This window comes from Leptodactylus fuscus, chromosome 5, assembly GCF_031893055.1.
Source record: "Leptodactylus fuscus isolate aLepFus1 chromosome 5, aLepFus1.hap2, whole genome shotgun sequence".
In the NCBI taxonomy this organism is placed as follows: Eukaryota; Metazoa; Chordata; class Amphibia; order Anura; family Leptodactylidae; genus Leptodactylus; species Leptodactylus fuscus.
Window position 1 is genome coordinate 213,545,434 of NC_134269.1, and position 23,225 is coordinate 213,568,658.

A 23,225-nucleotide genomic window follows, 5' to 3' on the forward strand; every position below is an offset into this window, starting at 1 on the left:
TCTTGTACATAGGAGCAGTATTATAGTAGTTATATTCTTGTACATAGGAGTAGTATTATAGTAGTTATATTCTTGTACATAGGAGCAGTATTATAGTAGTTATATTCTTGTACATAGGAGTAGTATTATAGTAGTTATATTCTTGTATATAGGAGCAGTATTATAGTAGTTATATTCTTGTACATAGGGGGCAGTATTATAGTAGTTATATTCTTGTACATAGGGGGGCAGTATTATATTTATATTTTCTTTCTTTTCTTTCAGCCTAGACTGAAGGTTGTGCCAGAAGAAACACAAAGATCCTATAAATACAAGCCTGACAAGCCATCGACTCTCCACACTGAGCCGCAGCCATGAATTTCCTCCGCAGACGTCTCTCTGACAGCAGCTTTGTGGCTAACCTACCCAATGGCTACATGATGGATCTCCAGCGACCTGACAACTCCACCAGCTCCCCGGTATCTCCGGCACTGGAGAGGAAGCAGCAGCCCCCTCAGCAGGTCCCCGCTTCCTCCACATCTGGCTCCAGCCTCTTCAGCTCTATCACTAATGCAGTAAAGCAGACCACCCAAGCTGCTGCGGGCCTTGTGGAGCAGACCGGTCCTCCTGCCCCTCCTGTGGTCCTGAAGCCCAAGATTCTCTTGGTCATTGATGATGCACATACAGATTGGTAAGTAAATACACCGCTATTGCACCATCATGTGATAATCCATATCTATAGCTCTATAAGGTTCTATATGGCAATAATTTTTTGGGTTTACACTATGCAGTATTATATTTTTCACTATATGGCACTATTATGTAATTGCAACACTACTATATGGCACTATTATGTAATTGCAACACTACTATATGGCACTATTATGTAATTGCAACACTACTATATGGCACTATTAGATGGGCACTACATGCATTATAATGTTTCAACTATTTGACACTTGAATGCACACACTATATGGCAGTATTAGGAACAGTATGTGCTCACTTAATGGCACTATTATTGTACGTAGGTAAAGCAATCTATGGCGGTATTAGGTGGGCGCTTTTGGCATTGTTATGTATATACTTTATGATACTTTTATATGTTATATGTATGGTATCATTAGTTGGGCTCTATCTCAAACTGTTACATGCTTACTATATGGCGGTATTATTTATGCAGTATATAGTAATATTATGTTAGCACTATACAGCACTTCTATGTGATTGGTATTATTATGTAGATACTATATACGGCACAAGTAGGTTCTATTTAGTATAATATACCCTAATATATACAGTATGACTGGCCATCCCCTAGCCCCCATGACGGATACGATGGGCAAATTGGCCTGGTTTTGAAGATTTGCTGTAATTGGAGATTTTGACACTAGGTGTCACTGTTGTACTGATAAGAGTTCTTAAAGGGTCCTGTGTCTGTGCACGTAGGGTGAAACGTGTGAATCGTGTGCAAATGTGCATCAGTGAACGTGCTCATAGAGTACATACAATTGTGTACCCCATAACATTTCTATAGGACAAATTGGAATCCTAAATAGTATGTGTGACGCCCTTCAGCACACCCCGAAATGAATAGAGACCCCCTAAGTAAAGATATAGACACTTAGTATACAAACCCTAGACGAGACCTCCCTTGTACATATACACTCGACCAGACCTACCTAGTTTATAGACTCCAGACCAGACTCCATATCTATAAACCAAAGACCAGACTCTTCCGCACCGCAGACCAGACTCCACCTGACCAGACCCCAGACCAGACGCACCCTTAAAACAGACTCCAGATCACACTCTGCATCTTGAGACTCCAGACCAGGCTCCTCGTGACCTGACTGCAGGCTAGACTCCTTCTGACCATACCCAAGACCAGATCCCTGACCAGACTCTGCATCTGTAGACCCATGGCCAGACTCCTCCTGACCGTACCACAGACCGTACCCTTGAAAGAGACTCCAAATCAAACTCCTCATCTCCACAATCCAATCCAGATGCCTCCAGATGAGATCTACCATGTAAACAGACTCTAGTAGAGACCCCTCTTCTACATACCCTAGACCAGACTCCTGCTGACCAGAACCACCCTTGAAAAAAAATCCAGACCAGACTCTTCATCTGTAGACCCATGACCAGAATCCTGACCATACACAGACCAGACCCATCCTTAAAACAGATCCCAGACCAGACTGCTGTTCTGTAGACCCAAAGCCAGACTCCTACTGACCATACCACAGACCAAACTCCTCCTGACCAGCCTCTAGTCTGGACCTACCCTTTAAACCTTCTCCAGATCACACTCCTCATCTTCAGAACCCCAAACCAGACTCCTCCTGCCCAGACCCACTATGTAAACAGACTCTAGAAGAGACACCTCATCTACAACCCTAGATCAGACTCTTCCTGACCAGACCCACCATGTAAACAGACTCTAGAAGAGACACCTCATCTACAACCCTAGACCAGACTCTTCCTGACCAGAGCCCAGAACAGACCCACCCTTGAAACAGACTCCAGATCAAACTCTTTGTCTTCAGACCCCAGAATAGACCCCATAATGGACCCACTCTAGACCAGACTCCTCTGGACCAGACCACAGACCAGACATTATTGAATTGGGGCCCAAAGCTTAATACTTTGCACCTACAGAGGTTCAGGGGGAAATACAAGATGGGGAAACGTGAGTATGTGGGTCACCGAGGAGCTTGATAGCTCTTTCCTTTTATTCTGTAGCACCAAACATGGTGTGAACACGATCTTAATATTGGTTACAATGGAATCCCTCCACATTTTCGGTAAATGGAATCGCTATTTCTGCACATTATTACGGCTCCATATGAGAATGTAGTTGCGACTGAAAGTCAGTGATCCCGGTGATGGTGGAGATGAGGTCCGGGCCCCTGGTGTGAGATGCTGTGAACATTTTTCCATCTTTGCTCGCCATCTCCCAGCAGGCAGTGTGCCCCCTGGCTGCCATCATTATCTGCACACAATACCGGCATACAGTAGAGCCTTGTCCCCCCGGATCTTCCAGCCTGTGATGGCGGGGGACGCTCGCAGTGGGCGACACATTTCACAAGCGCTGGGTCATTCTATTACCGCAGACGCTGTCCGGACGTGTCGTATCTCTGGATTAATCCGGGGTTGTCAGTGGACATGATCTACATACACAGCAGGGTCTACGCTGGGAGAAGAAGCCGTGGAATCCCCAGCCAAAATAAATCAGGGCACAAAAGAAAAGAATCCTACTTATTCCCATGGGAGAATGTCTCCGACCCTTTCTGAGGAAGAGATGGGAATCTTATTCAAGAGGGATTTATCGATTTAACACCTTATATATGCAAATTACTGAAAAAAAAGGGTGTAAATGTAGCAAATTGATGTGCAGCAGGACTAATATTACCAGCAGGACTGAGATTTGGAGACTTGTAGTTGCCCCAAAAAATAGTAAAAGCAGGAGATCATTCATAATGTAGCTTTGGATGTGACTGGAGAATAATTCATGACTTAAAGAGAATCCCTCTTTCCACCCTTCAATAGTCACCGCTCCACTGATTCCAACGCCGTTGGAATTTTTTCTCTAGCCCCCACCATTCCTGAGCAATCAGTTCCAAAAGTTTTAGCACTCATGATGCTAAATTGGCCCTGTACTGTTTGGTGGGCGGGTCTCAGACTATCTTCTCCAGCTCAGCACCGCCCACTTTACAGTAGAGAGCCTAACTGACATATGGGTGCTGAAACTTACAGCAACAATTGCTCAGGAATGGTCGGGGCTAGAGAAAAAATTCCAACTGTGCCAGGATCAGTGAAGGGACGGCTATTGAAGAATGCAAAGAGGGTGAAGGTGGTGAAAGGTCTTCCTTAAAGGGATTTTTCACCATCGTAAGTGATTGTGTTTGTAAAATATTTGGTTCTCCAACAAAACGTTTGCTTCACCCCTGCGCCCAGTGATCCAACTTGTGTCTAGTGATGTCACCGATGATGTCATGTGACTGTATGTGATGTGATGCACGTGATGATGTCATGTACAAGAATTGTCCAATTTCTGTGTGCCAGAGTGATATTATGTCCACCACAGCATGCTTGGATTGATGTGATATGACATCACCATAAAGACAAGTCATCTAATTTTACGCGAAACAACATTTTAATGATTATTTGGCCACTAGGTGGAGCTGCCACATTAGTAATTTTTCATCTTTTCTGTATAGTGTCTCTCCTAATACTCAACACTTGTTTTTAGTAAGTCTGTGGAATGAGGCCGAGTATTGTAACCACTGACGTGTTTCATATGCTCAGAGTGATCCCAAGATCTACCCCCCACAGAAGGCAAAGTCCAGATCTCGGCAGCCATGGGTGTTCTGCTGGGAACATGGAAATGCTTTCCTTTACAAAACATTCAAGAATCTGTTGTAGGATTGTATTTTTCCGCCAAGTGTTTATGCGACCTAAGTCTATGAATATTATACTAGTCCAAGGGCTTGTGTTTCAAATATGTCCAGCCGATTACTCACTGCAATAACAGAGTGAGCATTGTCTGATGTAAGTCATAGCATGGGAGGCCCCCTAGTGGCATCAAAGAGCAGAAACCTGAACCTAGCACAACAATTATAAATTATGTAACAGGAGCAAAAATTACTGGTCATTAGGCCGAGATCGCTGTGTATAGAGAGACATATTTACTGAGACTACAAGTACTCCAAAAACTCTATATACACTATAATATACTATAATACTGCCCCTATGTACAAGAGTATAACTACTATAATACTGCTCCTATGTACAAGAATATAGCTACTACAATACTACCTCCTATGTACAAGAATATAACTACTATAATACTACTCCTATGTACAAGAATATAACTATTATAATACTACTCCTATGTACAAGAATATAACTACTATAATACTGCTCCTATGTACAAGAATATAACTACTATAATACTGCTCCTATGTACAAGAATATAACTACTATAATACTGTTCCTATGTACAAGAATATAACTACTATAATACTGCTCCTATGTACAAGAATATAACTACTATAATACTGCTCCTATGTACAAGAATATAACTACTATAATACTGCCCCTATGTACAAGAGTATAACTACTATAATACTGCTCCTATGTACAAGAATATAGCTACTACAATACTACTCCTATGTACAAGAATATAACTACTATAATACTACCTTCTATGTACAAGAATATAACTACTATAATACTACTCCTATGTACAAGAATATAACTACTATAATACTACCTCCTATGTACAAGAATATAACTACTATAATACTGCTCCCATGTACAAGAATATAACTACTATAATACTGCTCCTATGTACAAGAATATAACTACTATAATACTACTCCTATGTACAAGAATATAACTACTATAATACTGCTCCCATGTACAAGAATATAACTACTATAATACTACTCCTATGTACAAGAATATAACTACTATAATACTGCTCCCATGTACAAGAATATAGCTACTACAATACTACTCCTATGTACAAGAATATAACTACTATAATACTACCTTCTATGTACAAGAATATAACTACTATAATACTACTCCTATGTACAAGAATATAACTACTATAATACTACTCCTATGTACAAGAATATAACTACTATAATACTACTCCTATGTACAAGAATATAACTACTATAATACTGCTCCTATGTACAAGAATATAACTACTATAATACTGCTCCTATGTACAAGAATATAACTACTATAATACTACTCCTATGTACAAGAATATAACTACTATAATACTGCTCCTATGTACAAGAATATAACTACTATAATACTACTCCTATGTACAAGAATATAACTACTATAATACTACTCCTATGTACAAGAATATAACTACTATAATACTGCTCCTATGTACAAGAATATAACTACTATAATACTACTCCTATATACAAGAATATAACTACTATAATACTACTCCTATGTACAAGAATATAACTACTATAATACTACTCCTATGTACAAGAATATAACTACTATAATACTGCTCCTATGTATAAGAATATAACTACTATAATACTGCTCCTATGTACCAGAATATAACTTCTATAATACTGCTCCTATGTACAAGAATATAACTACTATAATACCGCACCTATGTACAAGAATATAACTACTATAATACTGCTCCTATGTACAAGAATATAACTACTATAATACTGCTCCTATGTATAAGAATATAACTACTATAATACTACTCCCTATGTACAAGAATATAACTACTATAATACTACTCCTATGTACAAGAATATAACTATTATAATACTACTCCTATGTACAAGAATATAACTACTATAATACTACTCCTATGTACAAGAATATAACTACTATAATACTGCTCCCATGTACAAGAATATAACTACTATAATACTGCTCCTATGTACAAGAATATAACTACTATAATACTACTCCTATGTACAAGAATATAACTACTATAATACTACTCCTATGTACAAGAATATAACTACTATCATACTGCTCCTATATACAAGAATATAACTACTATAATACTGCTCCTATGTACAAGAATATAACTATAATACTACCTCCTATGTACAAGAATATAACTACTATAATACTGCTCCTATGTACAAGAATATAACTACTATATTACTACTCCTATGTACAAGAATATAACTACTATAATACTACTCCTATGTACAAGAATATAACTACTATAATACTACTCCTATATACAAGAATATAACTACTATAATACTGCCCCTATATACAAGAATATAACTGCTATAATACTGCTCCTATGTACAAGAATATAACTACTATAATACTACTCCTATGTACAAGAATAGAACTACTATAATACTGCTCCTATGTACAAGAATATAACTACTATAATACTACTCCTATGTACAAGAATATAACTACTATAATACTACTCCTATGTACAAGAATATAACTACTATAATACTATTCCTATGTACAAAAATATAACTACTGTAATACTACTCCTATGTACAAGAATATAACTACTATAATACTGCCCCCTATGTACAAGAATATAACTACTATAATACTGCTCCTATATACAAGAATATAACTACTATAATACTACACCTATGTACAAGAATATAACTACTATAATACTGCCTCCTATATACAAGAATATAACTACTATAATACTGCTCCTATATACAAGAATATAACTACTATAATACTACCTCCTATGTACAAGAATATAACTACTATAATACTACCTCCTATGTACAAGAATATAACTACTATAATACTACCCCTATGTACAAGAATATAACTACTATAATACTACTCCTATGTACAAGAATATAACTACTATAATACTGCCCCTATGAATTAGAATATAACTACTATAATACTTCCCCCTATGTATAAGCATATAATATGTATCACTGTGTGGTCCTGTAGTTATCCAGTTACATATGACTCCGCGTCTTCCATCACAGCTGATACCATGTGATATTTATCTGTTATTTCCTTTTCTTTCAGGGCCAAATATTTCAGAGGGAAGAAGGTGAATAAGGATTATGAGATTCGGGTGGAGCAGGTAGGTGTTATTAGGGTTACATTACAATTGCACAACCAATATGATGTCCTGAAATCAGAACTCATGGTACCACCAATGTAGCGCAGCCACTTGATCATCAGGACTGGCTTACTGTAGGAGCACCTGCATTCATTGGAAGTTCTATTCCGACATATCATTTGCAAGAAATCATACCGTTAACTGATGTTCTCTTTGGTAAAGTATACATGGGACACTCAAAAAGTCACAATTAATGAGATTTAACTGGCAATACTATGATACTACTGAGTAACAGCAGATCAGTGAGATCTCATGATAACCAGATTTTAGCACCATCTGGCAGTATTATCCAAAACTTGGCACCATAACATTAAGAAATGGCCCCTCCTACTTGCATCGTTCCCTTCAATGCAGCACTGCTCACAACCATTACTTTAAGGCTGCCATGTGTAGCAGTCAAACTGTGGCAGGGTCGGCTCAGTCAGTCAGAATTTTGAGCTGAGGTGCCAGAGTGCTGCCTCATTGCCCAGCCTTGAGCTGAGGCGGGGTATGTAAACCTGGCATTGAGATTTATCACTTGCCTGTGATTACATTTGTATTCTGGCTCTATGTTCTCGTTTTGGTGATTCTATTCTCTAGCACTTTGTTCCGGCATTGCATCTTGGGTCCTGAAGCATCCAAATCCATGCTGCCTTGTAGTAGGCTCTAGGGAATATCTCGGGGAAACCTTAGAATTTGCACACCAGGGCGGTGTTAGATTATAGGTAGCTTGTCTTACAGGTAGATTTGGCAAGTCTATCAATTGGGGATTCACCTCCATATCCTGCGAGGAAATCAGTTCCTCATCAACTAAAGACTTTACCTAAAGGAAGATCCTTTTACTAAAGTCAACACTGGCAGTAGAACCAAAAAGATCATCTATGATCTCATGAAGAACTTCAACGAAATCTAATGGGGACCTAATCAACCACCTTCACCATTCTTTGTGAAGCTTCAGGCAATGCAAAAGACCATGGCCTTTGTTTGGAGGTTGTCATGGACGAGGGTCACCAACCAGGAACCTTTCTGTAACCAAAAAACAGAAGACGAAGATGATAGATGACAAGATCAGGCATGGTCGGTGGTCCACTATGGTTTCCCATAGCTTTGCCGTGTATCCACCTACATTCTTGCCGTCTTTTGGATGTATTCAGAATGATAAAGAATCTTCCTTCAACATCAATGAGCCATGAGAACCGTTGTATGTCCAGAACGTCTTTCGAGAAGAAGAGGGGAGTAGATTTCAATTCTTACCTTCTATTTAGAAAGGTCAACATCTCCAAGCTTCTACATCATCCTGGAGTCCTCGAGAGAGAAGAATTTAAGCAACTCAATGGTTGAGAAGACAAGAAGATCAGCTATGGTGGAACCCAAGGTAGTAGTGGGGGCCATTGGTCAATGTCAACGTTGCTTCGAGAAACAGGTAGTTACTAACTGTGAAGATCTTTAAACCATCCAAGAGTCAACAAAAGATCTCAAGAACGTTCCTCAAAACTGTAAGACAGATGTACCCATCTTTCCGATACAAGACGAAGTTGCACCAGGAACTGACTGGCACATTGGGAGCAATTAGCACCCTGTATTTCGGCATTATTCAGGGTTCTGTAAGATGGACGTCCTAATATAAAGGGACCCAGTAACGGGTTTCCTTTAAGAAGAATTTAGCTAATTACCGATGGTCTAATGTGATCCTGTCCCCACAGTCGTTGGCAGCGGAGAAGTTCTGCCTCTCAAAGCTGTGAAAAAAAAAGCGCTTTCTGACCTCTTGTGTCACAGCGCCAAAAAGCATCACCGCTCAGGGTGAAGGCACAATGTCGTGCCGCTCTCGCCCCTGCCAACTCCAGACACGACTCAATGAAGATCATTGCAGTGCCAGCAACGTGCTTGGGGCACAGAGATTTGTCTTGGCACTAGACCTAAAGAAGAAAGTTTTCAGCTTGTTTACTGGAGAAATTATCAGGGTCTTAAGACCCCCCTTCGAACCGCTCCCCCCACCCATCTTGCCCGTTGTCTTCTTCTTTCAATAGAGTCACCAAGATGCCACCTTCCCATCTCTGTGTCCCGTTGCACCCCCACTCCAGCTCCTCGGAGCACCTCCGCTCTCATTCCATCATTAGATTAATATTCTCCACATCTGATTTTAGAACAAACCCTCCATTCATGGATTTCTTATGTGGATGGAATAAAGACGGAGAGGCGGGAGAGGGAGGGGGCGCTAGACGCTGAAGAGGCATCTTATAAGGAGATACAGAGATGAGGCGCTAACCAAGAGAAAACAGTCCCGTATTAAAAATAGTCACGGGTGTTGGTTTAAGGAAGCAAAAATACCCACAATACACCCAAACATAGCCGCGCTGCCGGTAAGTCCTGAAAGGTGGCGCTCCACCTTAATAAGAGAGGAACCTGTCAACTGACCACAAGGTAACAGCTGTTTCAATACCTCAAAGAAAAAATTCCATCTTAAGTAGTAGATCCGTCTTAAAGAGAAGATCCAACCTAAATTATAGGCCCACCATAAAAATTAGGTCCTCCTTAGAAAGTAGCTCCATCTTTAAGGTGGAGCTATTAAGGTGGACCTACTCTAACCTAGTCTAACTTTAAAGAGTAAGTCCACATTATAGAGTAGGTCCACCTTATAGAGTAGGTCCACCTTAATAAGTCCACCTTATAGAGTAGGTTCACCTTATAGAGTAGGTCCACCTTAATAGGTCCACGTTATGGAGTTGGTCCACCTTATAGAGTAGGTCCACTTTAGTAAGTCCACCTTATAGAGTAGGTCCACCTTAATAGGTCCATCTTATAGAGTTGGTCCACCTTAATAGGTCCACCTTATGGAGTTGTTCCACATTAGTAAGTCCTCCTTATAGAGTATGTCCACCTTAATAGGTCCACCTTAGAAAGTAGGTCCATCTTTAAGGTGGAACTATTAAGGTAGACCTACTCTAACCTAGTCTAACCTAAAAGAGTAGGTCCACCCTAGTAAGTCCACCTTATAGAGTAGGTCCACCTTACAGAGTAGGTTCACCTTAATAAGTCCACCTTATAGAGTAGGTTCACCTTATAGAGTAGGTCCACCATAGTAAGTCCACCTTATAGAGTAGGTCCACCATAGTAAGTCCACCTTATAGAGTAGGTTCACCTTAATAGGTCCACGTTATGGAGTTGGACCACCTTATAGAATAGGTTCACTTTAATAGGTCCACCTTATAGAGTTGTTCCACATTAGTTAGTCCACCTTATAGAGTATGTCCACCATAATAGGTCCACCTTAGAATGTAGGTCCATCTTTAAGGTGGAACTAATAAGATAGACCTACTCTAACCTAGTCTAACCTAAAAGAGTAGGTCCACCCTAGTAAGTCCACCTTATAGAGGAGGCCCACCTTACAGAGTAGGTCCACCTTAGTAAGTCCACCTTAATAATTCCACCTTATAGAGTAGGTTCACCTTATAGAGTAGGTCCACCTTAATAATTCCACCTTATAGAGTAGGTTCACCTTATAGAATAGGTCCACCTTATAGAGTAGGTCCACCTTATAGAGTAGGTTCACCTTATAGAGTAGGTCCACCTTAATAAGCCCACCTTACAGAGTAGGTTCACCTTATAGAGTAGGTTCACCTTATAGAATAGGTTCACCTTAATAGGTCCACCTTATAGAGAAGGTTCACCTTAATCGGTCCACCTTATAGAGTAGGTCCACCTTATAGAATAGGTCCACCTTATAGAGTAGGTTCACCTTATAGAGTAGGTCCACCTTAATAAGCCCACCTTACAGAGTAGGTTCACCTTATAGAGTAGGTTCACCTTATAGAATAGGTTCACCTTAATAGGTCCACCTTATAGAGTAGGTCCACCTTATAGAATAGGTCCACCTTATAGAGTAAGTCCACCTTATAGAGAAGGTTCACCTTAATCGGTCCACCTTATAGAGTAGGTCCACCTTATAGAATAGGTCCACCTTATAGAGTAGGTTCACCTTAATAGGTCCACCTTATAGAGTAAGTCCACCTTATAGAGTAGGTTCACCTTAATCGGTCCACCTTATAGAGTAGGTCCACCTTATAGAATAGGTCCACCTTATAGAGTAGGTTCACCTTATAGAGTAGGTCCACCTTAATAAGCCCACCTTACAGAGTAGGTTCACCTTATAGAGTAGGTTCACCTTATAGAATAGGTTCACCTTAATAGGTCCACCTTATAGAGTAGGTCCACCTTATAGAATAGGTCCACCTTATAGAGTAAGTCCACCTTATAGAGAAGGTTCACCTTAATCGGTCCACCTTATAGAATAGGTCCACCTTATAGAGTAGGTCCACCTTAATAGGTCCACTTAATAGAGTTGCCAGCTTTATACAGAACGAGGCTACTTGTGGATGGTCTCCAGTTATATACATTGTATTACATACGGAATCCCTAGATTTTACATATTTGGATCTGTCAGATTTGGATGACCGTCGCCTACTTGGTGATGATCTCCACCTATTTCTGTCTATTTTCTGTGTCACTTTACAAATCACGTATGTAATGTCCAGGCGGTATACTACACACTGCAAAAGAAAAAAGACTAAACAGGACACATCCTGCGCGGTGTTATGGCCGGGGCAGAGATTGCTTCTCATCTACCCCTCTCCTGTCTATTCTCACACAAACCTGTCTAGCTTTTCTTCCCTTTCGGAAATTTTTTTTCTAATTTTGTCTCGGAAACTTGGCAGATGTGAAATGCCAGAAAGCAAAGTAATAAACTCTTCACAGAGAAGCAAAACCGAAGGAAGGAACATGGAAGACGCGGAAGATAAGAGCGGCCGAGAACTCAGCGTTTGATCTATTTTAGAACCTGGACTGCGGTATTAACAGGAGATGTAAAACTAAACACAAATCCTGCTGCAAAACCACCGTACAGAGCGAGCGCGACATGTGACCTGCGAAATACACTAACCAGGGGGTTACAGGAGCGCAACACACAAAACGTATACTGTGTCTTATATTTATGTACAGGACATCGAAGCTCAATTATAGCAGCTCTATTTACTGTATACAGAAGGCAGCATTATAGTAGTTATATTCTTGTACATAGGAGTAGTATTATGGTAGTTATATTCTTGTACATAGGAGCAGTATTATAGTAGTTATATTCTTGTACATAGGAGTAGTATTATAGTAGTTATATTCTTGCACATAGGAGTAGTATTATAGTAGTTATATTCTTGTACATAGGAGCAGTATTATAGTAGTTATATTCTTGTACATAGGAGTAGTATTATAGTAGTTATATTCTTGTACATAGGAGCAGTATTATAGTAGTTATATTCTTGTACATAGGAGTAGTATTATAGTAGTTATATTCTTGTACATAGGAGCAGTATTATAGTAGTTATATTCTTGTACATAGGAGTAGTATTATAGTAGTTATATTCTTGCACATAGGAGTAGTATTATAGTAGTTATATTCTTGTACATAGGAGCAGTATTATAGTAGTTATATTCTTATACATAGGAGTAGTATTATAGTAGTTATATTCTTGTACATAGGAGCAGTATTATAGTAGTTATATTCTTGTACATAGGAGTAGTATTATAGTAGTTATATTCTTGTACATAGGAGCAGTATTATAGTAGTTATATTCTTGTACATAGGAGTAGTATTATAGTAGTTATATTCTTGTACATAGGAGTAGTATTATAGTAGTTATATTCTTGTACATAGGAGCAGTATTATAGTAGTTATATTCTTATACATAGGAGGTAGTATTATAGTAGTTATATTCTTGTACATAGGGGGCAGTATTATAGTAGTTATATTCTTGTACATAGGAGTAGTATTATAGTAGTTATATTCTTGTACATAGGAGCAGTATTATAGTAGTTATATTCTTGTACATAGGAGTAGTATTATAGTAGTTATATTCTTGTACATAGGAGTAGTATTATAGTAGTTATATTCTTGTACATAGGAGCAGTATTATAGTAGTTATATTCTTGTACATAGGAGGTAGTATTATAGTAGTTATATTCTTGTACATAGGGGGCAGTATTATAGTAGTTATATTCTTGTACATAGGGGGCAGTATTATAGTAGTTATATTCTTGTACATAGAAGTAGTATTATAGTAGTTATATTCTTGTACATAGGAGCAGTATTATAGTAGTTATATTCTTGCACATAGGAGCAGTATTATAGTAGTTATATTCTTGTACATAGGAGCAGTATTATAGTAGTTATATTCTTGTACATAGGAGCAGTATTATAGTAGTTATATTCTTGTACATAGGAGTAGTATTATAGTAGTTATATTCCTATACATAGGGGGCAGTATTATAGTAGTTATATTCTTGTACATAGGAGCAGTATTATAGTAGTTATATTCTTGTACATAGGGGGCAGTATTATAGTAGTTATAGTAGTTATATTCTTGTACATAGGAGTAGTATTATAGTAGTGATATTCTTGTACATAGGAGTAGTATTATAGTAGTGATATTCTTGTACATAGGAGTAGTATTATAGTAGTTATATTCTTGTACATAGGAGCAGTATTATAGTAGTTATATTCTTGTACATAGGAGCAGTATTATAGTAGTTATATTCTTGTACATAGGGAGCAGTATTATAGTAGTTATATTCTTGTACATAGGAGCAGTATTATAGTAGTTATATTCTTGTACATAGGAGGTAGTATTATAGTAGTTATATTCTTGTACATAGGAGCAGTATTATAGTAGTTATATTCTTGTACATAGGAGCAGTATTATAGTAGTTATATTCTTGTACATAGGAGCAGTATTATAGTAGTTATATTCTTGTACATAGGGAGCAGTATTATAGTAGTTATATTCTTGTACATAGGAGCAGTATTATAGTAGTTATATTCTTGTACATAGGAGCAGTATTATAGTAGTTATATTCTTGTACATAGGAGCAGTATTATAGTAGTTATATTCTTGTACATAGGAGTAGTATTATAGTAGTTATATTCTTGTACATAGGAGTAGTATTATAGTAGTTATATTCTTGTACATAGGAGTAGTATTATAGTAGTTATATGGGTGCATTACGCAGTGTAGGGTCAGGTCGGTCATGACTACAGCTCTGTATATGACATTTTACATTAGTGATTGTATACAGTATTTAGCTATTATATACAGAAAATAAGTTTCCTCTATTTTGGGACTGTGATGGCGGTGTCCTCCACTCTATGCGGTATATGGTGGGTAAAGCGGTGGGATGGGATGGCTGTAGACCGTGGGAGCTGAGAATGAGATATAATTAGCAGTGTAAACACATTTCATCCACAATCCAGGGCGATAAGTCATCGCTAACCTCCGCCTGACACCCTCCCTCCCCAACTACACAGAAACCGCCAACCGCCATGAGATTTCAGGCAAACAGCTCGGCACTGGCTTCAGCGCTCATCTGCGGACAGGACGTCCAGAGGATATCCTACTGCGACAACCGACCTGTCTACAGCCATGGCGTAAACACAGGAGGGTGTGGGAAAGCGGCCGCCATAATAAGGTCACACTGAGGGAAATCTAATAGAAGCGCTCGTGTCTCTGGGAAAGCTGGGTGACAACTAGTGCGGCCAGAATAACAACCGATCCACTCAGCTTTCCTGGACTCCTGAAAGGCAAATCTGTCCCATTATGCAGTGATATGTTCCTGACCTCCGATGGAGGATGTGTCAGTACACGACTAACGGAATAACGTAGATTTCCTGCTTAGAATAAACATGTCGGCCGCGGTTTCCAATTCCTCTGGACTGTAAATGGCGAGCAAGGCTGAGAACGGAATATCTCATCCAAGGAAAGCTGGGTGACCATGAGACAGCAGAAAGTGGAGTGATCTGCAGTGTTGTGATGGTAATAACTTATACAGGGATCATGAGCCAGGCGCCAGAGTCCTATATGGCCGGCAGACAGACTCGCCCTATGGCCGCCATATAGGAAGTTATAAAATACTTAACATAATTAGTAAATGACCGAGTCCGGACGAGACTTCCAGGAGACAAACGACCTGGTCCGGGCAGAGGGCGAGTGTGTAAATATTTACCAGGGTACGACCCTGTACCTTCCCCCTACGTCATATACATGTCTGTAAGGGCCCCGGGCCCCAAGGAGAGGGACATCTCAGTCTGATACAACATGGCGGCCAGCCGAAACAGGGGGCGAGTCGCCTTGACATATTTACTATAATTCACACCAGAAAACAGGTGAATTGTCCCTGATATCAGGAAATGGATTCTTACACTTCATGATGTTTCAGCCACTAGGTGTCACTGCTGTACGATGCTAAACTGGCTGTATCAGCAACACATGGCCTGAATGCTGCCACCTAGTGGTATTACGTCAGACGAATACCGCAGGCCCTTTCTTACAATTTTGGTGCATTACATAGAGGAAACGCATCTTATGCTTCTATAGGGAGACCTTAATATTATATAAAAGACCCTCAGCCAAATGTCACCGTATAGAGGCCGTATCTCAGCACTTCAGATAGAGAGAAGGAAAGCGAAAACAGATGAGGACGGGCGTTTCAATAATGTTCATGCTATAGCGAGTTCCTGGAAAGAGTCACATTTGGCCTTTGGGAATTTGCGGTTTTCTGTGAATTTTTATATTTATTCTTGTATTATAGCCAAAAATCTGATAAATCCCTTTACATGGCAGAGACTTCCAATGAGTCAGATGAAGAGCACGTGTCATAGAAGGAGAGAGGGTGCAAGAAGTCATCCCGAGATTGATAGTTGTAGTAGTATTTCTGTACATAGGGGGCAGTATTATAGTAGTTATATTCATTGTACATAGGAGCAGTATTATAGTAGTTATATTCTTGTACACAGGAGCAGTATTATAGTAGTTATATTCTTGTACATAGGAGCAGTATTATAGTAGTTATATTCTTGTACATAGGAGTAGTATTATAGTAGTTATATTCTTGTACATAGGAGCAGTATTATAGTAGTTATATTCTTGTACATAGGAGCAGTATTATAGTAGTTATATTCTTGTACATAGGAGGTAGTATTATAGTAGTTATATTCTTGTACATAGGGGCAGTATTATAGTAGTTATATTCTTGTACATAGGGGCAGTATTATAGTAGTTATATTCTTGTACATAGGAGCAGTATTATAGTAGTTATATTCTTGTACATAGGAGCAGTATTATATTAGTTATATTCTTGTACATAGGAAGTAGTAATATAGCAGTTATATTCTTGTACATAGGAGTAGTATTATATTAGTTATATTCTTGTACATAGGGGCAGTATTATAGTAGTTATATTCTTGTACATAGGGGGCAGTATTATAGTAGTTATATTCTTGTACACAGGAGCAGTATTATAGTAGTTATATTCTTGTACATAGGGGCAGTATTATAGTAGTTATATTCTTGTACATAGGAGTAGTATTATAGTAGTTATATTCTTGTACATAGGAGCAGTATTATAGTAGTTATATTCTTGTACATAGGAGGTAGTATTATAGTAGTTATATTCTTGTATATAGGGGGCAGTATTATAGTAGTTATATTCTTGTACATAGGGGCAGTATTATAGTAGTTATATTCTTGTACATAGGAGCAGTATTATAGTAGTTATATTCTTGTACACAGGAGCAGTATTATAGTAGTTATATTCTTGTATATAGAGGGCAGTATTATATCAGGAAGCTCTTTATATATGACTGGACCTGATCTTTTATAGATATGAGTCTCCATCACTTATTCCTTTGCCTGTAATGAGATCACTTTGGGTTGGGATGATTTTGGCTGGCGTTTCTTCTCTTGATCTGACCAATCCCTCCTAATCATTCGGTGACTCTGAATCTCTGTAACTTGATCAATCCTCTCAGACATCACGGTGTTGCGTTCTCCAGCCGCCTGTGGTGCAGCCGCCGCCTTTGATCAGGTTGTGCAGCTTACAGTGAAGTTGTTGACATGTGAAGCCGTCCAGCGCTGTCTGTACATCTAGATGATTCTCTACAGAAACTGCTGGAACCGGAAAAAAAAAAATCTGAAATTGCTAAATTTAGCAGCCAGCAGGAAACCCTCCTAGCAGGTTAAGCACGTGCCTTTCCTCTCAATGCCGAGCAGCTGTAACAGGACAGAACTTATTATCCAGTGTCCCAAATGACTTTTATCTATGGTTATCACCCAGCTTTTCTAGGCCTCTGAGCCTCAATTTTACCTAAATTTTCAGGATTAGAGAATGGGAAAAAAAATTATTTTCCTGGAAAATTCTCAAAAACTTCCAAATATTTAAAAATGACTAAATATATATTTCTTTCTTTTTTTAGGCGGAGTTCTCCGAGATAAACCTGGCGGCATATGTGAACGGGGGCTGCATGGTGGATATGCAAGTGATGAGGAACGGCTCTAAGGTTGTCAGGTACGACATACTCTGGAATAGCCACATTACATTTTTGGTTTGCTGTTTTTGTCCCAATTTTGTAGTCCTGCACACATTCAAGGTACACGGCTCCCACCATCAGCAATGTACACATAGGATATATCATATACACATCACTCCTGATGGGCACACCGGGCACCATATAACTTCCATACCACGACTACCACTCTACTCCACTACTATACCCAAACTCTACATAAACTAGAGTTTGGGGTCTTCATAACGTGACACCTGAGATGATGGTCCTGAACACAGAAGGCAGACTTTACGATTGTTATGGGGTCTGGTACTATACTCCGTTCCAAGGACTCTTGGACCTCTCAGTTTGTGGACACCAAAGAAGAAACAAGTCTCATCTGGGGTTCGAGAATTCAAGTTCTCCTCCATTTTCCCAAATGTGAGCACCAAACTCTCAACGATCTTCTCACCAATCCATGATAATCCAAAGATCTCTTTTCCATGAGAAAGACTAAGCTCCTGGTGGTGGCATTGGATAGCCTCTCATCAAAAGAGTTGGCACGAGCGCCACTTTATGAAGGTCATTGTAGATACTACTGTGCAAGAGGTCCAGACACGATGATTTGTGACCATGGAAAACATGGTCAGTTCCCAGACATCTCAGCTTGTGGACATCAAAATTTTACCTTCTCGAAGAGGTAAATCTCATGGGGGGTGTAGAGACTTCAAGTCGTCCTCTGTTGGCCCATAAAACCGTGAGTGACCTCAAAATTTTATGTTCTTGAAGACTCAAATCCCATTGGGGGTGTACAAAATTTAAGTTCTTTTCCTTTGCCCCATCGACCATGAGCGAAGTGGGAGCACCAACCCCTTAAAGATCTTCTCAGTTATTAAATATCATCCGATATCCACGTTGACATGGAGAGACACTAAGTTCCTGATGGTGACATTGGTTAGCCTCTCTTGAAAGAGTTGGCACCAGCACCACTTGGATGCCACAAGAACATGACTAATTACCCAATGGAAAACATGGTTACGATGAGAGGTGATGGGGTCTGGTGCTTTATCTAGTTTCTAGGCCTTTAGTGGACACCAAAATTGTATCTTCTCGACAAAATAAATTTCAATGGGGAAGTAGAGAATTCAAGTTCTTCTCCATTGACCCAAACGAGCACAAACCTCGTAAAAAATATTTCATTTATTAGATATCATCCAAAGACCGAGAGAAAGACTAAGTTCCTACTCCCCCAATGGGAACTGGTAGTATATTTAGTCTCTAGGCCTTTCAGCTTATGGACACCAACATTTTATCTTGTTGAAGAAACATCTCATTAGAGTGGGGAATTCAAGTTCTCCTCCATTGTCCCATGAACTATGAACAAAATATTAGCCCCAACCCCTTCAAGAACAACCCAGTCATCAATTATTATCCAAAAAACACTTTTATATGAAGAAAAACTAAGTTCCCGATGGTGACATTGGTTAGCCTCTCTCAATATGTCCTGACGTGAGAACATGTGACCAATTACTCAATGGAAAACATAAGAGTCAATGGACTGGACTCTTGAACCTCTCAGATTGTGGACCTCAAAATTTCATGTTCTTGGATACTCAAATCCCATTGGGGTGTTCAAAATTTAAGTTCTTTTCCTTTGCCCCATCGACCATGAGCGAAGTGGGAGCACCAACCCCTTAAAGATCTCCTCAATTATCAATCATCACCAAAACACCTGAAGAAAGACTAAGTTTTTGGTGGCGGTGGCATTGGTTAGTCTCTCTCGAAAGAGTTGGCACCAGGTCATTGTAGATACTACTATGCAAGATGTCCTGACGTGAGGACATGTGACCAATTACTCAATGGAAAACATTGAGTAAACAAATAGTCAATGAACAAAGAGTCAAGGGGGTCTGGTACTATTCTGGACTGGACTCTTGGACCTCTCAGATTGTGGACCTCAAAATTTCATGTTCTTGAAGACTCAAATCCCATTGGGGGTGTACAAAATTTAAGTTCTTTTCCTTTGCCCCATCGACCATGAGCGAAGTGGGAGCACCAACCCCTTAAAGATCTTCTCAATTATCAATCATCACCAAAACACCTGAAGGAAGACTACGTTTTTGGTGGTGGCGGCATTGGTTAGTCTCTCTCGAAAGAGTTGGTATCACACCTATGAAATGACCTTCCATTGACCAGTGACATGACCCTTATGGTGCAGTTTCTTACGTTCCTTAGTCACCAGAACCAGTGAGCAATAGGTTAACCAACCAAATAGTTTTTGCTGGTCCCAGACAGAGACCCCTCGCATGAAACCCTTCATTATATTGTCCTTGGAAACCAGAAGAAGGAATGTCTCCTAATATAGGACTATTAGCCCCGAGTCCTGAACATTCCAGTGTAAGCCTGTCCTCGCATGTCTGCCCAGCACGTCATCCTCCCCATAGTGTTATTCCAGCTGTACATTGAGGTTACGAGTGGTCCGTGTGTTTTATCCACCAGGTAGGTCCCTCCTGTCCCACCACTTATCCACCATATGTCCCATATGCCGGGTGCAGAACTAATTGTAATGTATTATCGAGAAGATCCTATTGTGATTGACTTGATCCCGGCTACGAAGTGCTTGGAATTCCTCCCGTCCTACTAACCTGTCATTGACTTGTGACATTGATTATAGTTTTCGCTCTCGACAGAGAAAATTTTTCCAATTCCACATTCCTTATGTGATCTTCGTCTGTCAACTTTTTCAAAAAATTATATATGTTTTGGCGAAAAATGTTGGTCATGACAGCCAAAAAGTGAGTGGTCACTCGGATGGACTGGGCCAAAAGATTCCTTCCGTTTATGCTAATGAGGGAGCTTTTGCCCCGCTCAAGTGCCAATAAGGTTCACGCGTTGATGGTTTCCAATTGGGTAAATTTTTGAAATTTTTTTTTTAAAAAAAAAAAAATATATCCTTAAAGTAAAGATTGTCAATGAAATATGATATCTAGGGGCAAATCATCAAATGGGTTCTCCAGGGGGCTATGCCACATAGAAATGGGGGTACACTCATTTTTGGGGCTACTGGTACCAATAGGGAGGGTTGATGTAGTCAAATGTCGCCATCTATGGCCCATGATGTCAAAGTGGGGGACTAAATTGGGATAAACTAGACTCTAACTAAACTAGACCATTGCCCGAGCAGCCAATTGGACGACAACTTATTTTCTAACCTTTGCGGTCTTCATGGCAAACATGATAACAAAATAACAAGGTCAACCAAAATAATACTGCCATAGAGTTTTTAAATAATACCGTCATACATGGCCCAAATAAATAATCTAAAATAATAGCACCACACGCTACCAAATAGCATTGCTAAGAGTATTACTATAGTGATAATATAATCAGCAAAGGCCAAAAATTACCGTCATACAGTATATAAATAATAGTGCCGTATAGCAGTGCTAATAGTACCAACTGTGGTGGCCTAATAATAAAACTGGCAACAGCAGTAGAACTGTCATACAGTATATAAATAATAGTGCCATATAGCAGTACTAATAGTATGTATTATAGTGATCTAATAATAAAACCGGCAACATCAGTATAACTTTCATATAGTGTATAAATAATAGTGCCATACAGTTCCAAATTGAACTATAATGACCATATAATAAATACCATAGAGTGCTATATAAAACTGCCAGCAATACTAGATATAGTCACAACATAATGAAACCAGCACAAACAGTAGAACTGTAATGTCCAAATACTACTGTCAAACAGTCTATAAATAATAGTGCCATACAGTGCCCAATAGTACTGACTATAATGTGTCCATGAATTAGCACCAAACTTGCATCATTTTCATGGGGCAAAATCCAGCATTCCCATATTAGTCTGGTGTGAATCTTGCATCCCCAGGAGTGAGGCCTCACGGACGACATACTTCGGGTTGCGGTTAATTACAGTATGTCAGTATGTTACAGTTACATGTTAGTGGTGAGTTAGTACAGCTGTCACCTGAAGGAAACCATGTGCGATGTCACTGACTGCTCCACAGATTGATGTCCTCAGCGTGACAAAATAAGTAGTTACTGACCAACAGTAAATACACCGCTATATCCTGCCTGGTTAACATGTCTGTAGTGTTATTTACTAAAAGGGAAACACATAGTGCTCAGTCAGAATCTAATATTGCCTAGTGGGATTACTCCTCCTGACCATGTAGTGCACAAATAGCACCCTTTTCCCATGTCAAATAATACCACCATATAGGTCCACATAATTCTGCCATATACACCCACATAGCAAAGCCATCGACTTATCAAATAATACCACCATATAGGTCCACATAATTCTGCCATATACATCCACATAGCAAAGCCATCGACTTATCAAATACCTCCATATAGGTCGACATAACACTGCCATACAGAACTAAAAAAATACCACCATATAGGTCCACATATCATACACTACTATTAGGGTTGAGTTGATCTTGAGATTTCAGGATCGATTTTAATATCTGATTTCCAATCATTTTCTAGCCGATCCCGATCGTGAAATTTGCTTGATCGCCAATTGGGATCCGATCTTTACCGATCGCTCAACCCTAACTACTACATATGCCACCATATAGTTTGACATAGTACTGCTATACATGAAACATGCGTATCCCAGTAGATTATACCCACATAACACCGCCAAACAGTGTCTAGATACCACTTTACTGTGTCTAACAATCACTACCATACCTTGTCCAGGTAATAACACCATACACTGCCTCTATAACACCCCTATAACTGTCCCATATATTACCACCATACAGTTCCCATGTAATACCGTCATACAGCTCCCAAATACTACTTCCATAGACTAAATAAAGGAGCATTATAGTGCCATTTCAGGCCACATCCAAAAAGACAATAACAAAATGACACATGCAAAATATAGCGCCACTTTTTATACGTGACCCCTGTAACACAGTATAAATAAGTACGCAATGTTCCACAGGCGAACAAATATATAAGATCATGAAGTGCTCGGGCCTGCAGGTACCTGCCTGCGAATAACAGGGGAATTTGTTCTATAATAACCCGTAGATTTCCGTCGATGCAGAGCTAAAAGCGGTAGCGGAGGGTTTACAAAATAAACTGAACACACTGGAGACCAAAACAGAGAAATGTGACACCGACGCCGAGAGCGGAGACACAAAAAAGTCACATTCTACCGCAAACACTATACTATGCCGTAATAAGGTTACAATTTACAAAA

At 39.3% G+C, this 23,225-nt stretch overlaps 1 protein-coding gene across 1 annotated transcript in view; it reads left to right on the top strand.

Annotated features, from left to right (window-relative positions):
- The window catches only part of SYN3 (synapsin III), a 159,761-nt gene that overhangs the window by 28,091 nt on the left and 108,445 nt on the right, over positions 1 to 23,225 (top strand). Inside the window, exons 2-4 of the mRNA XM_075275357.1 lie at positions 270 to 670; positions 7,528 to 7,585; positions 17,898 to 17,989. Of these exons, the coding sequence (XP_075131458.1) occupies positions 354 to 670; positions 7,528 to 7,585; positions 17,898 to 17,989 (467 nt within the window). The 5' untranslated portion in view covers positions 270 to 353. The remainder of the gene's footprint in view (positions 1 to 269; positions 671 to 7,527; positions 7,586 to 17,897; positions 17,990 to 23,225) is intronic.